Source organism: Galeopterus variegatus, unplaced genomic scaffold, assembly GCF_000696425.1.
Source record: "Galeopterus variegatus unplaced genomic scaffold, G_variegatus-3.0.2 Scaffold10807, whole genome shotgun sequence".
Taxonomy (NCBI): domain Eukaryota; kingdom Metazoa; phylum Chordata; class Mammalia; order Dermoptera; family Cynocephalidae; genus Galeopterus; species Galeopterus variegatus.
The window spans coordinates 11,175-28,849 of record NW_007736918.1 but is presented as its reverse complement, the minus strand read 5'-3'; the positions used below and the strand labels follow the sequence as shown (position 1 = coordinate 28,849).

General features: G+C 38.8%; 1 protein-coding gene across 1 annotated transcript; it reads left to right on the top strand.

Moving 5' to 3' along the window:
- The first annotated feature begins 1,477 nt into the window (after positions 1-1,477).
- LOC103610243 (guanylate-binding protein 4-like) lies at positions 1,478-15,988 on the top strand. Its single transcript, XM_008594445.1, has 10 exons — positions 1,478-1,676; positions 4,034-4,161; positions 6,463-6,572; positions 6,775-6,971; positions 8,304-8,549; positions 9,385-9,665; positions 10,871-11,083; positions 14,161-14,263; positions 14,610-14,803; positions 15,687-15,988. The coding sequence occupies exons 1-10, from the start codon at positions 1,478-1,480 to the stop codon at positions 15,900-15,902; spliced, it is 1,887 nt and encodes a 628-aa protein (XP_008592667.1). The 3' UTR covers positions 15,903-15,988.
- Positions 15,989-17,675: the final 1,687 nt, after the last annotated feature.

Here is a 17,675-nt window from a genome sequence, read left to right as displayed (position 1 = left end):
TTTGATTGCTTTCTGTGTCTTGATTTCATAAAACGCCAAACTCATTATGATGAAAATATTTAAAGTAGAGCCTTGCCCGGATGTGGCCCTCTGTCAGGCCTGGGCAGACTTTAAAACACCTGGTTATTGGATCTCTTTTCTGTCAGCCTATGAATAAGAAATATCTTCTTCTTCTATTTAAATAAATCAACTCCTGCACCAATGTATTTGTCTAGTTACTATAAAGATCTGTCCTGTTGTGTTCTGAGAAGGACCTACGTTCTTTACGTCTTCTTCCTTCTTTCATGACCACTCCTCCATCCAGTCTGCACCTGCTCCGTCAGCTCATGAAATCTGCCCTCATCAAGGTCGATGATCACCTTCATTTTGTCTCTATCAGTGAGGACTTCCCTGACTACCCTATACAGAAATTCAACCCCCAACACTCCCTATCCCCATTCCCTGCTTATTTTCTTCTGACCACATAACATCATCTAATACACACACATATATATGTATATTTGCTTTTTTTGTTGTTTATTATCCATCTCCCCCCACTAGGATAGAGCTCCATGAGTCAGGAATTCGTGTCAATTTTGTTCACTGCTTGATACTGAGCACCTAGAACAGTGTCCAGCACATGGTAGGCACTCAATAAATACTTGTTGAATGAATGAGAGGCCAGATTCTTCTGGGATGCCCACAGCCTTTCTGTCCACTCTTCAGCTCCTTCATGGGGCATTCTGCCTCTACTTACCCTAAAGTGTTAGTGTTCGCAGGGCTCTGTCATTGTGCTTTGGATACTCATTCTATTCATCTTATGCATCACCTGGGCAAGGCTATTTTAGGGTTCTTGTAAGCATCATAAGATAATGTTCATAAGGCCTTGACATACTAGACTAAATATATTTCCTTTAGAAATAAACAAAACATAGGAAGTTTACATTCCACAAGCAGAAAGCTGACATGCATGTGCCTTGAATAATCATTAGAGATGACTGCAGCACCTGTATTATACTGAGTGGCTTTTCGGGGTTACAGGTCACCATGGTATCTGAATCTGTCATGGAGGTCCCCATTTGTCTAGTGGAAAATTAGAAAGAGCAGCTGATGTTGAATCCAAAAGCATCACAGATTCTTGACAAGATTTCTCAGCCTGTGGTGGTGGTGGCCATTGCAGGGCTGTATCGTATGGGAAAATCCTACCTCTGCCTAGGAGGACAGAACCTGGGATCCGAACCCTCGGCGGGAGCGCCACCGCGCTTCCCAAGCGGCGCACTGTAGCAGTGCACCACCGGGCCGGCCCTGGATGTGCTTTTAAGAAGAGTCAGTTTTCAGAGGAGCCAGACGCAGAAGGAGAGCGCAAGGGTGAGCGACAGCCGCTGAGAACTTGTCCCCCGTCTGCGGCGCCCGCACCAGGATAGAGCTCCATGAGGCAGGAATTCGTGTCAATTTTGTTCACTGCTTGATACTGAGCACCTAGAACAGTGTCCAGCACATGGTCACCATGGCATCCAAATCCATCATGATGGCCCCCATTTGTCTAGTGGAAAACTGGAAAGAACAGCTGATGGTGAATCTGAAAGCATTACAGATTCTTGACAAGATTTCTCAGCCTTTGGTGGTGGTGGCCATTGCAGGGCTGTATCGTACAGGAAAATCCTACCTCATGAACCGCCTGGCAGGACAGAACCATGGTGAGTGTTGTCTTGGGGTGGGGCCATTTGCTTGGAACCAGTGATTACACAGGCTGATCACACTTGCTCTAGGGTTATGTTAAGGAAGAGCATGACTCCTCCCAATGAAGAAAACTTCTAATTCTCAACATCAAATTTACAAAATTTACAAACTCAACCTCATCTGTCCACAAAATCTCATTCTTTTGTTTAGTGATAAAGAATTATTCTAACCCTATCTAAAGATCTGCTCCACCGGTCCTCTTGATCTCATCCACACTCACCTGCTCAGAAGCTGAGCTCTAGCAATTAGTTCCTTTCTTTCTCCTGTATCACTTTTGGGCAAGGTATGTGGTCATTTCAACCTGTTCACAAATGTAGTTGAATATATCCTGTCATTAAAAATAGATGAGCAGAAGGGCAAACAGCAGGATCTTTGTATATCCATATATAAATTGGGCTGGCCGCCATGGGGTCTACCCAGGATGCTGAGGTATGGAGCTGGGGACTGACCCCTTCACACAACCAAACACACTGCCAACACCACAGGGCCCACTCAGGGTCCTGAGATATGGACCTGGGAGCCATCAACAACTAAGCAAGCAGTATGTCAAAAACATTACCTCCATGTGGGTGGCTCATCACAACCACTACAATAACCACAGCTGCTGCAAAAGCAGCTAGATGCCACAACCACCATGCAGATGGTCCGCCAGCTACTGGAGTGCATTGACACAAGGTGAATTACCAGAAGAGACCAAAAAAACAGGATGTCTCTCTCCACAAAACCCATTCCAGAGAGACAGAAGAAGTATCTGCTGTAAGATAATATTGGGGGACCTGAACATGCCTCTCAGCACTGGACAGATCATCTAGGCAACAAACAGAGTAACCATTACTCTTTCAGAAGGAGAGAAGAAATCTAGGGTTATCAGAGGTGGGAGGGAAGAGGGAGAGGGGAATGGAGAGAGATTGGACAAGGGGCATAAAGCATAAGTACGATTTGCAACAATATGTATGCAAGTAATATTGATTTGATCCACATATGTCAATGTTGAACTTCAAAAATATGTATAATCAATTATGATTCAATAGAAATAAATAAATAAAAATAAATAAATAAAGATGAATTGGGCTGGCATCTAATTTTTTTCTTCACTTTATATCAAAGCTTTGTTAAATTACATCCTCTTTATTTCTCTATTTAGTCTTTTCTTTTTTTTTTTTTTTTTGGACTGGTAAGGGGATTGCAACACTTGGCATGGTGTGGTCTGCACCACACTCAGCCAGTGAGTGCTCCGGCCATCCCTATATAGGACCCGAACCCACAGCCTCAGTGCTACCAGCGCTGCACTCTCCTGAGTGAGCCATGGGGCTGACCCTCTATTTAGTCTTTTCTAATGTGCAAAACATAACACGTAGGGAAAAGTACATAAAACATACATGTACAATAAAGTTAATAAGCATAAAATGAACACATGTGTAATCACTATACAGATCCAGAAATAAAACATTACCAACACCCAAAAGCTCAAATCATACTATCTCATACCTTCACTAGAGCTCACCAGTAGTTTGGTTTTCAGGGCACTTCTTCCTGTCTTGCTTTTAAAAAATGATTCTAAGTATATGTGTTCATTCTAAAAGGCAGCTTAATATGATCTTCTTTTAAACTTTATATAAAAGGAATTATATTGTATGTATTCTTGGGTGTCTTGCTTCTATTGCTCAACAAGAAGTTTATAAGATTGCTATACTTGTCATATGTGTCTGTAATAAATTTATTTTTACGACTTTACAGTATGCCATTGTGTGACGATACCCCAATTTATTTATCCATTCATTACTTATGAACATTGGTATTATTTCCGGTTTTTATCTTTAATGAATCAGGCTGTCTTATATTTGTATCTTGGTACACATGTACAAAAACTCTGCTTGTGTAATATACTCAGAAGTGGGATTTCTGAATCAGAGAGTGTGCGTGTCTTGGGCCTTTTTATGCAATATTAGAGTTCAAACTTTTGCTGCAATTTACATGCTTATTAGTAGTAATTAAGAATTCTACACATCCTACACAGCTTAACAGAGTCCACATCAATTCTGTAATGTGACATAGTCCCCAGTTTCTGGTAGAGTTAATGGGACATAGTTTGAGCCTTTGAAAGAATGAGGCGAATAGGGGACGTAAAATGTTTCTTGAGAAAGTTCTTAAAATACATATATATACACATAAAGATTGGATTGGGTGTCCTCGCTAAAATGGAAGCTACCACTCTCCTTGCCAGGCACTTACATTCCTGCACCTTTAACCAATGTAATCCCTGGCAGCCTGGTCTACCAACTGTTACTTTGCTGTTTCTCCTTTTCCCTCGCAGGTTTTCCTCTGGGCTCCACGGTGCAGTCGGAAACCAAGGGCATCTGGAGGTGGTGTGCACCTCACCCCTGCAAGCCCAGCCACACCCTGGTCCTTCTGGACACTGAGGGCCTCGGTGATATGGAAAATGTAAGACAGAGAATCTGCTCTTGCTTGTGCACTTATCTGTAGTTTGCTACTTCATTCAACTTCTGTGACATATTCCTGTAAACTGCAAATTCAATGATGAATAATGAGGCTAAATTCTTTTTCCTCAAGCTTTCTCATTAAGCTCAAATGCTTTGGTATATTTAGGAAGAGACCTTATTTTTAACACAGGAATGAATGATATAATTTAATATTTATGCATTGAACAGCTGAATTCCAGGGCTCTTTGCTTAATACTACAGATATGACAGTAAACAAGGTAAAGGCCGAGACCCTAGTTGTGGAGACAGGAAATATGGAGTGTGATCAGTATGGGGTACCACAGATGCAAAAAGTGGGAAACCAAAACAGTCATGTGAGTTAGAGAAAGCTTCCTAGAGAAAGCCATAGCCCCTGGGATCAACAAAATCTGCTAGTTAAGGTGTGTGGGGTTGATGCGCTTAGAGGTGGGGACCGTGAAAATAGAGTTTCCATGAAGGAATCAATTTCAATAATCTTTTAAAGAGCTTCAATTTCATCATTATGGTTTTGATCCAAGTTTCTGAGCTTTGGAGATAAATTCTTTACTGATTTCTTTAAAGAACAACTGAAATATTGTAAATGAGATAACTTTAGGTATTTTGTCTTTACAGGGTAAGGTAAAATCAATCTTTTCTCCGTATTTATATCAGTCTGGGTCTAAACTGAAAATACCAGCAGTAGATCTTTGGCTTCCATTACTGAAAAAAGGGGGAAAGGGAAGCACAAATTTAGAAATTTCTAATTAAAAAAATTTAAGTTCTGAATTATCATCTCGGTATAAAACCAAGATGGACTATTGATTTGTAATAGATTGAAGTTTGCACAAACCTTCTTTTTTTTTTTTTATCTAATTGCGTTTTTCAAGGGACTAAAACATACAAAAATATAAATCGATGGCAGCAGAACTACTGGTTGACCTCAGTACTTGCAGTGTGACCTGAGTGGTGTCTAAGTTGATTTCAAAGCCTTTCATGTCCTGCCATGATTCTCATTTCCAGCTTCTTTCTCCACTCTAGTGCACGTATCACAGCTTGAGTCAGATAAAATGGCTCTATAATACCTTTATATGACTGTGCTCTGACAATTCAGATTTGGCTTCAGTTGGTCCTTCCGCTTGCTTGAGGCTTTCATCTCCACAAGTCCACATTCTATCAACTCTAAAAAACTCACTTATTTTCAGCCTATTGTCACCACATCCCAGTCAAACATAATCACTTCTTGCTTTGAATTCACAGAGTAATTATTCAATTTTATGGGCCTCCCCCACCCTTTTTCTTTGAGTTTAACTCCTGGCACAGATTATCATTTTTGTTGCATTTATATATGGACATGTTTATCTGCAGCTCCGGAAAGTCATCTTCTTGAGGGCACAGACTGCCGTGTGGAACTTTGTGCAGGCCCAAGTTCCCACTCAATGCAAGGTCAGGCATTTTGTCAGAAGTCTAATTGAAGGGGAGAGATTGGACAAGGGGCATAAAGAATAATTATGGTTTGTAGCAACATATATGCTAGTAATATTGATTTGATCAACATATCTCAATGTTCAATCCCCAAAATATGTATAATTGATTTTGATTCAATAAATAAAATAGATTTTTTAAAAAAATTAAAAAACAAGGGCCGGCCGGGTGGCGCACTGCGCTAGGGCGCCACTTGGGAAGCGCGGCTGCGCTCCCGCCGAGGGTTCGGATCCCACATACAGACTGGTTCCCGCTCACTGGCTGAGCGAGGCGCGGGGGCAACGCCGAGGGTTGCGATCCCGTTGCCGGTCCCGGTCCGGTGCGGGGGCGACACTGAGGGTTGCGATCCATTGCCGGACACGGAAAAAAGACAAAAAAAAAAAAAAATTAAAAAACAAATAAATAAATAAATAAATAAATAACATTAAATCCTCCCCCCCAAAGAAGTCCAATGATGAGATGCTGAACTTAACTGAAAAGCATTTGTGTGCTTAATATAGTCAAGATCAAAAAAAATTTGCAATGGAATAATTGCCCATCTACTATATTCTAGGCACTTTATTATATAATTTGCACACATTGACAATGTCATTCATTTCTGTTAACAGCTAGATGAACTGATACCCTGAGAAGAGTCAATCTAAATATACAAAATGAGGGATGAACTTAGCATTATTATTAAAATTTATGTTATTTACCCTACTTCCCAGCTACAGTATAGCTGAAACAGTGAAAGAACAACCAAATGAATGAATGAATGAAGAGTAGACTCCTAAGTCTCTTGCTCTAATGTGCTTTATAGGGTGACCCTGAAAATGACTCGTGGATCTTTGCCTTGGCTGTGCTTCTGAGCAGTACCTTTGTCTACAACAGCATGAACACCATCAACCACCAGGCCCTGGAGCAGCTCCAGTATCCTTCCAGGAGCTGAATACCATGCTTCATTGAGTTTAGGGGAATCACGACTGACACTGTGTCTTCTTTGCTGTGACTCAATTGTCAGGGTTAAATAAGAGTGGACACAGGGCAAAAAGAATGTTTATAAAATTCGTTTCTAAGTGATATCTGTATATTGTGGTGTAGGATACTTCTTATTCCTTAGCTAAGATCCCAGCTATGTGACTGAATTAACAAAGCTCATTGGGGCAAAATCTTCTCCCAGACCTGACGAAGTAGAGGACTCCACTGAGTTTGTGAGTTTCTTTCCAAACTTTGTTTGGACTGTACGAGATTTCACCCTGGAGCTGAAGTTAGATGGACACCCCATCACAGAAGATGAGTACCTGGAGAATGCCTTGAAGCTGATTCCAGGTATTAGAGCACGGCCTGGGTGGTGGAAGTTTCAGCAGGAGGGTGAGATCAATGAAGCCCTGTCATAAATGTTTATCTGAGACTGGACGGAGCTCCATACTAATGGTGATCGGTGACTGACAGATGACCATGGTTTTAGCGATTATTACTTAAAAATATCCAGAGGCTGGGGTTTAAACTCATTGAGGAAATTTAGTGCTCAATGTTGTATGAAATAATTTTAGACCAATCAGTACCATGAAAAAAAAAATGAAGATTATATTTCCTAAGGCTCACGTGTTTTTGTTACTTATTAAGTTTAAGTGCTCCTCCTATTCTATTTTGAGAAAAATAGCTCATCAGAATGGAAGTTGATAAACATGATAAACAGAGAATCACATGAAAATAAAATGACCTAATTTTAAAAATATGTTTCACAAGCCCGGATAGTTACATCATTCAGACAAAGGATATTCATACACCGATATGTGCTTCTATTAAGACTATCAAATCCTTAATTTTACCTTTTATATAACATCACCTTCACTCTAGAGCCTTATACAATATGTTATAATTTTAATATTATAAATGTATTACATGGATTATATTTAGCAGAGTAGATAACCGATGGCAAGTAGAATCAGTCCATTTTTATTCATTCACTTATTCATTCTTTTAACAAACATTTTGAACAGCTGAACTATGCCACAGAATCCCTCTGCAAGACAATATCAAGTCCAATATAATCTGACATAGAAAACTAGTGAGGTCTCCAAATTACATTTAGATTAACTTTATGCTGGAGTTTTTTGATAAAGGAATCTCAGAACATATTTATGATGTGTGCATTTTTTGACTCTGGTTCTGAAACATTTTTTCTTTACTGACTTGGGTATCATCTGCTCTCCTCATGATATTTTCCGCAGAAACATTTTATCCTTATTTCTAGCATTACTTTACTTTAGAGTCTCATTTCATTTCTAACGTGGAACTGTAATATTAGAAAAGCATTTCTGACAACTTTTTGATTAATCAATCCTTCAAAACATTTAATAACTAGTCAGTCTCTCAGCCACCGTACAAGGGCAAAGGAAATGAATCATAAGTCTCTTCACTAGTGATGGATAACCGCCCCCCTGCCCTTCCTCTCCAGAAGTACTTCCTTGACTGTCAGCTCTGTACAAAAATGGATTCTTTTATGCCTTGGGTAGATTGGCATAAGGCTGCTTTGTATGATCAGATAAAAAAGGATGATCACAGATACTGCAGTGATGCACAGATACCTGGGAATGTCCTCAGCCCCCTTACCTACAGGCCATCTTTTTGATGAGAGCTCTTTTTACAAATCTACAGGCAAGAATCCCAAAATCCAAAACTACAACATGCCTAGAGAGTGTATCAGGCATTTCTTTCCAAAACGGAAGTGCTTTGTCTTTGACCGGCCTGTAAGTGACAAAAACCAGTTAATTCATATAGGAGAAGTGCCAGAAAACCAACTGGAGACGAATTTCCAAGTGCAATCAGAAAATTTTTGTTCCTATATCTTCACCCATGCAAAGACCAAGACCCTGAGAGAAGGATTCATCGTCACTGGAAATTGTGAGTCACCTTTACCCCAAAGCATGTCTCTCCTTGGTTCAGTGTGTGTGATGAAGCTGTGATTATTCTATGGGTTTGTCAGTAATTTTGTTTGCTTCTGTATAGAAATGTGGAGAAGCAAATTTTTATGCCACAGTTGAAATTTATGTAAACAGTACTTGACACTAATGATATAAGCACAAAGTGTTGCTAAGGACAGAAATCTGTATGATGAGAAGATCTATAGTATAAGTATTTCCCCATGTAGATGTATGAGATATTTTTAAAATTTACACCAGTCAGAAAATGAAAGCAGTCCTTAAGTCCCAAGCAAGTTCATTGAGAGTCTGAGAAACAAATTTAAATATAATCTATGTACAGGGCCAGCTTGACAAACATGCAGCCAGTGCAGTCATGCAGTCCACATGTTGAAATGGGCCCATGCTTGGTTCGGTGTTCTATGCTGCCGTCTTCAAATTCCTGATGATATTTTTTACATGAGGACTTGCATTTTCATTTGGAGCTACAACTTGTGAATTATATAATTTACTTTCTTTGTCTCATAAACTCTTTTTTACTTTATTTAAATGGGAAAGTATTATTTCAGAAAACCCTAAAACATATTACTTGCAATCAGTAATTTAATTTTAATGTGGTGAATTTGAGATCCATAAAAGAAAGTGAAGAAACAGAGATGTTAGTATAAAGAGAAAAGATGAAAAAGGAAGAGGAAGAAGAAGACGAGGAGAAAAAGAAAACAAAGATAAATAAAATTTTTGTAATTTTTAGAATTCTGATCCTTAAAGATTGTAAAAAGAAAGAATTTTCTATTTATTCCCTAAATATATGCCTTCAGGGCTGGGGACTCTAGTGGTGACCTACGTGGATGCCATCAACAGTGGAGCAGTACCTTGTTTGGAGAACGCAGTGACAACTCTGGCCCAGCGTGAGAACGCAGTGGCCATGCAGAAGGCAGCCGACCACTACAGCGAGCAGATGGCCCAGCGCGTGAGGCTCCCCACAGACACGCTGCAGGAGCTGCTGGACGTGCACGCGGCCTGTGACAGGGAGGCCACTGCGGTCTTCATGGAGTGCTCCTTCAAGGATGATACAGGGGAGTTCCAGAAGAAGCTTGTGGTACTCTTAGCACTTATCCTTCCTGAGTTCTGCCCTTCTAAACGATGCCTCAAGTCTACCTTTCTGACCCATGGTTCATCTCCTTAGCATTGTAGAGAAACCTGCATTTTGGGGAATGAAAGTGTTCCATGGGCTTAAGTTCACTCCTGTTCTAAAAGATGAGCTCATTTTTTGCTGCAAAGCAAATTACCGTGAGATTAGCAGCTTAAAACAACACACATTATTAGCTCACAGGTCAGAAGACCATGTTGAGGTGTTTGGTTGCTCTACTCAGTGTATTCCAGCTGAAAACAAGGTGTCAGATGGGCTAAGTTCTCAGCTAGAGGCTCAGAGGAAACCCCTTCATCTTCAGGCCAGCAATGATGCATCAGATCCTTCTCCTGTTTCTAATCTCTGACTTCTTCTTTTCTTAGCATTTGGAGAAAACTGCTTTAAAGAGCTCATGTGATTGGGCCATGCCCAACAGGGTGCTCCCCATTTCTTAAAGTCAACCTGGGCTATGGAACATAATCTAATCACAGGATTAATGTCCATCGTATTCACAGGCCCAGGGACTGGGAAGGGTATGGACTCCAGGGGAGAAAAAGCTTATTGGACACCTTACTTCTGCTTGCCATAGGCACTTTCAGTTTGTCTGGGACTGACCTAAAAGTGATGAAAATCTCTTAATTTATACTGAGGAAATCCTGCTGGATTGTAATTAACAAATACTGCAAAAAAACATCTATTTCTATATCCTCACACATTCAAACCCTCACTGAAAGAATTCATGAAGGGTTCAAAACTGTTCAGAATACACTTAGCTCATTCTGGGGAGGTGATTTGCCATGTACACATTTTCATCCAGAGCAACCCAAGTTCTCTGAGCAAATTTTACTTCCAGCCAGGACTGAACTTTCTATTGCTCGTTGTTGGCATTTGGGTTCCTTGTTAATCATGCTATAGCTGAAAGAGCCATAGAGTTCATGTCTTTCAACACCATAATTTACAGATATTGAACCTGATCACAAGAGCATTAAGGGACTTTCCAGAGGTCATACAGAGAATTGATCAGAACAGGAAATAAAACAAGTCTCCTGACTCCTAGTCTATACCTCATCACAGTCTACTCTGAGGCCATCAGACTAATTCTTCAAGAGGATCACAGTTGGATCTTCCCTTCTAACAACTTCTTTGTATTGTATTACCCAACATTTTCCTGGCAGGACACCATAGAGAAAAAGAAGGAAGATTTCTTGCTGCAGAATGAAGAGGCATCTGTCAAATATTGCCAGGCTGAGCTTAAGCAGCTATCAGAGCCCCTGATGGAAAGTGTTTCAAGAGGAACTTTCTCTGTTCCTGGAGGGCACTGTCTCTACTTAGAAGCAAAGAAGAAAGTTGAACAGGACTATAAGCTAGTGCCCAGAAAAGGAGTTAAGGTGAGGAATAAAGGGGGGTCAGAAGGGGGGCCACAGAGTGTAGTCAGATGGTCTTTGTTTCTCCTTCTAAAAATCTAAGACCATACCATCATTAGCGGAGAGAGATCAGAGTATAGTGATATCTCAACATTTTTAGTTTTTATATCCATAATTAATTATATAGTATTAAATAAGCCATAAATTTTTTTTTTCCAAAGAAGGAATTTAGAAAAAGTTCAGTTGAAAGAGAACATTTCTTTCATTTTTTCAAACAAATTTCTATTTTTTGTGCTGAATATATGGGATATGTTATCAAAGAAACAATTTTTGTTCTCAAGAAGCTTATCATCTCACCTGAGATGGATGAATTAAGAGTTGATTGGATATGATGAGATTACAGTTACCATACTGGAAATAATGATGACGGTGAGCATAGTGGCTAACACACACTGAACATTCACTTCTATAATTGGTATAGTTTCAGGCAGTTTTGTTGGATTATCAATTTAATTCTCAGAATAATGTAAATTAGGTACTAAGATCGTCCACCTTCTGCAGTTGAGAAATGTGATGCATGGAGAAACTAATAAGTTGCATAAGATCATACCGCCAGCAAGTGGTAGAGCTGACAGAGCTGCTCTGTGCATTGGAAGCTCAGAATTCTTTTCTTTTGAGGAATCTGCATGCCATTTTCCATGTCTGTTCCAATTTAAATTCCCACCAACAGTGTATAAGGATTCCCTTTACTCCACATCCTTACCTCACTTGCTATCTTTTGACTTTTTGATAATAGCCATTGTAACAGGTGTGAGGTGATATCTCATTATGATTTTGATTTGCATTTCCCTGATGATTAATGATGGTGAGCAATTTCTTGTGCACCTGTTGGCCATTTGAATGTCGTCTTTTGAGAAATGTCTATTCAGGTCCTTTGCCCATTTTAAAATCAGGTTATTTGTTTCTTTGCTACCGAGTTGTATGAGTTTCTTACATATTTCGAATATTAACCCCTTATCAGATATATGAGTTGCAAATATTTCCTTACATTCTGTGTGTTGACTTTCATTTGGTTGATCATTTCCTTTGCTGTGCTGAAGTGTTTTAGTTTGATGTTTATTTGTTTAGTTTACTTGTTTATTTTTGCTTTTGCTGCCTGTGCTTTTGGAGTCACAACCAAAAAATCATTGTCAAGACCAACGTCAAACTACTTTCCCTGTATGTTTTCTTCTAGGATTTTTACAGCTGCAGGTCTTATGTTTAAATCTTTAATTCATTTTTAGTTGATTTTTGTGTATGGTGTGAAATAAGGGTCCAAATTTGCTCTTTTGAATATCCAGTCTTCCTAGCATTATTTACTGAAGAGACTATTCTTTCTCCATTGTGTATTCTTGGTGCTTTTATTGAAAATTAGTTGACCATATATACATGGGTTTGTTTCTGGGCTCTATATTCTGTTCCATTGGTCTATGTGTCTGTCTTTATGCTAGTACCATGCTATCTGATTACTATAACTTTGTAGTAGATATTGAAATCAAGTAGTGTTGCCTCCAGGCTTATTTTGGTTGCCCAAGATTGCTTTGGCTATTTGGGGTCTTTTATGATTCCATATGAATTTTAGGATTGTTTTTATTACTTTTGTGAAAACTGTGGTTGGAATTCTGATAGGAATTGCATTAAATCTGTAGATCACTTGGGGTAGTATGGACATTTTAACAATATTAGTTCTTCCAATCAATAAACACAAGATAGCTCTCCATTTATTTTCTGTCTTCTTCAAATTCTTTCATAAAGGTTTTAATTTTTCAGTGCAGAGATCTTTCACCTCCTTGGTTAAATTTATTTCTAAGTATTTTATTCTCTTCAGTGCTATTACAAATGTGATTTTTTTAAAAAAAATATTCTGTTTTGGATAGTTGTTCTTAGCGTGTAGAAATGCAACCCATTTTTTAATGTTGATTTTGTATCCTGCAACCTTACTGAATTTGTTTATAGTTTTAACTGCTTTTGGTGGACTTCTGGGTGTGTAGCCAAAGGAAACAAAACAAAATCATTATCTTGAAGAGATAACTGTAGTCCCACGTTCATCTCAGTATTATTCACAACAGCCAAGATATGGAAACAACCTAAGGGTCCATGAACAGATTAATGGATGAAGAAAATGTGATATAATGGAATATTATTCAGCCTTAAGGAAAGGAGATCTTATCATTTGTGACAATATGGATGAAGCTGGGGGACATTATGTTAAGTGAAATAAGCCACACACAGAAAGACAAATACTGCATGACTCAATTTTATGTGGAAACAAACAAACAGAAAAGTCAAACTCATATTAACAGAGAATAGAATGGTGGTTACCAGGGGCTGATGGGTGGGGGGAAAAAAGAAGGTATTGGTCAAAAGGTATAAATATTCAGTTATAAGATGAATACATTCTAGATACCTAATGTACAGTATGGAGGCTATATTTAAGATAATTTATTATATACTTAAAACTTGCCAGTTGAGTCGATCTCAAGTGATCTCACCCACCCCCAAAAGGTAACAACTATATATGTGGTGATGGATATGTTAATTAGCTTGATTGTAGTAATCATTTCACAAAATGCACTTATATCAAAACCTCGCGTTGTACACTTTAAATATATACAATTTTTATTTATCATTATACCTCAATAAATCTAGGGAGAAAAACTCAAGGCAGCCTAGGAAAGCTTTCAGGGAGGTGGTAGCTACTAGTTGAAGTTTCAACAGATCCTAATTAAGCAAGGATCGGCAAGCATCAGGAAGAAGAAAAAGAATGTGCAGATAGAATGGAGGATGTGTTTGTACAATCGCACATAAATCTGGCTGCTGCAACCTGGGGAAGGGAGTGGGAAGCATCACTGGGAGAGGAGGCTGCTATACAGGGTTTTCATATCTTGCCAAACAGCTTGGGCATTTTGTGGTGGCACAGAAGGAAAAGAACTACTGTGGGATCCTAAGCAGGATACAAAACTTACATGGTCATTTTTGTGGTTTTATTGAAAAATAATTTCCTCAACAGAGGACTAGATATTTACTGCCTGACATGTCTTTGCTCCTTTTTAGTTCCGCAGGCAAATGAAGTCCTCCAGAACTTCCTGCAGTCTCAGGTAGCTACAGAGACATCCATCCTGCAATCAGACAAAGCCCTCACTGATGGAGAGAAGGCCACAGCAGGTACAGGAGCAGGAGGGCTCAGCTCTCAGAGGGGAGGTGTGTCCCTGCAGTGCTCTCTTATTGATCAGACAGGAAGCTTTTCCTGAAACAAGAGCTTCTCCTATTATGAAGCACATGCTCTGCTAAATCTGAAAATAACCAGGGGAGTGGGGTTGCACCTCCAGCAAATCAGTGCCTTTCCATCACATTCTGAAATTCCTTTTGCTGGTGTAGGTGGTGGGAAAATTCAGAGATTCCCTATCCCCCTACCTCCCAGCATTTTTAAAACTCGGTTTGTTCTGAGCTCAGGAGGGCAGGACTCAGGCCTGACTTGTTTTCCTCCCTCTCTAAAACCTTTGTGGAACAGCTGAGCGGGCCAAGAAGGAGGCAGCTGAGAAGGAGCAGGAGCTGCTCAGACAGAAACAGAAGGAGCAGCAGCAAATGATGGAGGCTCAAGAGAGAAGCTTCCAGGAGAACATGGCCCAACTGGAGGAGAAGATGGAGCGGGAAAGGGCAAACCTTCTGAGAGAGCAGGAAAGGATGCTGGAGCACAAGCTGAAGGTGAGTCTGGATGGGGCTGGGTGGTGCCTGATGGACAGTGTCTGATGGACAGTGTCCTGGTTCCTCAGGAAGAAAAGCACCAAAACTTTAAGCACAGTCATCTTTCTAGAGAGAAAACTAAAAGGATGTTTCACTGAAATCTCCAATACATCTGGATCCTACTGAGGCCTATAAATCTATAAGATACCAGCCCCTCTGTAGTATTAGGCTTTTGAGGGTACAAATGACATCTCCCAGGATGCTGGGCTGCTATTTGCTGTGATTATAGGATAGTATCATTATGTACCACTAAATAGAACCTTAGTTTACTAGTCAAATAGGACATTAGGATTCTGGGCACAACCATCAGAAAGACCTGAAGTAGATCCGTCTGTTCTAAAAATATCATATTTGGCCTGATACGAAATGGGGGATGTTGAAAGCTCTGAATCTGATCCATTTGTTTTTATATATGTCTGATTCATCCTATACAACTAGAGTAAAATAAATTCTTTGTCCCAACCCGGAGCTTTATAACCAGTGTTCTATACAGGCTCAGCCGTTCCCTTCATTTGTTAGAGGAGCATGGCCATGCTACCCCTGTGGAATGAAGAATTAATTAGAATCCAACCTGCATTCCCTCCTAAAGGGCATTCTTTGTGCTGTAACAAAACTCGTCCTCACCCCAAGTGAGAGAGTGCAGAGGGAACCTCACAAAGCGATAAACCTTGGATACTGCCATTATTCAAGTGCAAGCATAAGAAATATTGGACAAACTCATCAAAGAGTGCTCTTAGGTGGTAAAGAAATGGACACACATGCTTAACTGCCCAAGTTGTTAAATACAAAACTCTGGTTCTTAATAGTCTAGGGTTTTCAAAAGTGGACTCTCCCCCTTTTATAGGTCCAAGAAGAACTGCTTACTGAAGGATTTAAAAAGAAATCCGAGGAGTTAAATAAAGAGATAAACCAACTAAAACAAAAGATTGAATCAACTAAAGAACCCTGTGTGGTTTCAAATGTCCTCGATATGGTTGGTAACCTTATCACTACAGTACTGCCTGCGGCTGCTAAGCTAGTGTGTAAAGGTCTGAAATGTCTCAGCTCACATGTTAAATAGGCTGAGAATTCCTGGTAAGGAAATTGCAAAATAAGGAGTTGTTTGTTTTAATGGTTTAACACTGTGACTCATGTTTAAAGTATATGTGTCATTGAAGTTTCACAAAAAACGATTACATTGTGTAATGTTGAATATACTGCTTATTCTGATTTGAGCATCACATATTGCACACAGCTATTGATATTCAGTACCGTACCCCACATATTTGTACAATTCATTGTGTTTCAATTAATTTTTAAAAAAGGAAAAAGTAAAAGAAAAAAGAAATAATAGACTTCCATGTTTAAAAACACGTAAAAAAAAAACAGTTAAGGAGGGCTTGTGCGAAAGCTTGTACCTATAAGAGTTCAATAAATAAATGCTGGCCAATTATGATAAAAATAAATAAAAATAAAAAGTAAAATAAATATCAATTATCAAAGAATATCAGGGCCTGACATCCAAACACCAACTTAATTTTGATGGAATTAATTAAAGAAATGGGAAACAAGTTAATTGATAAAGAAATTATTCATAGAAAAGATTTAAGTAAAACAAAAAGACAAATGGCAAGATGAAGAAAACATTTTCAATTCATATTACAGTTGTGGAGATAATTTGTTAAAATGAGCTTGTTAATCAATGAGAAGAGAGCACCAACCACATTTTTTAAATAGGCAGAAATATGAGAATCAAAATGTTTAACTTTACTGATAATAAATGTTATGCAAACTAAACTGATGAGGTTCTTGTTTCACTTCAGTGACGGGCAAAGAAGAACAGCTTTGACAGACACTTGAGCTGGCAAGGGTTTGGGTACGACAAAACTTTGGGTATGACAGTATCTCTTATTTGCTAGTGAGAGTGTGAACTGTTGCAGTTATCTATCAAAAATCAAATGCACACACTTTTGACATAGCAATTCCACATTTAAGAATTTATCTGATAGATTCATTTACCTAAGTTTAAAATGGTATGTGAGATAGTATATTTGTGGTAGGATTATTGTAAAGTCAGAAGACTGAAATCAATTTTGAAGTCCCTCTGTCAGGTACTGATAAGGCAAATCTTGGGACATATTTACAAAAGAATACTCTACAGTCACTAAAATGAAATGGGAAGTTCTGTTTGTACTAATATGAGAAAGTCTTAAAGATGTATCACAAGTGGGAAAAAAAGATGCAGAAAGTATGTACAGTTATTAGCACTGAATTTAAAAAGTAATGAATATATGCATATGTTATCCACACCTCTGGAAAAATGCAAAATAAACTAGTATCCATGGTCACAAAAGGAATGGACCTGAATAGTTGAAGTGAGAAATGAGAGGAAAACTAAATTTACATCATGTATTCTTCTGTGCCTTTAACATTTTGTATGCATTAATTACTTATTCAAACATGAATACATACAATGACTAAAATTAAAAATGAAATAATAACACATGGGTGAGAAAGTTCCCATGACAGAATGAAAGTGTTTAATACTACTAGAAATAGCATAAGTTATGTCAACNAAGTTCCCATGACAGAATGAAAGTGTTTAATACTACTAGAAATAGCATAAGTTATGTCAACAGAAAAGTCTGCTCATTAGAACAGGGAAGTAGAGAGCACAAGACATGCGTCCTTATTTTGTTTTTATTATGGCCTTTTAATATGGATTTAAAAGTCTATTATCTAATATATATTCAGATACAAAATCCCCTGGGCTGTCGACTGAAATGGTCTTAAAATTCTTTTTTTTTTTTTTCCCTTTTTGTCTTTTTTCGTGTCCGGCAACGGATCGCAACCC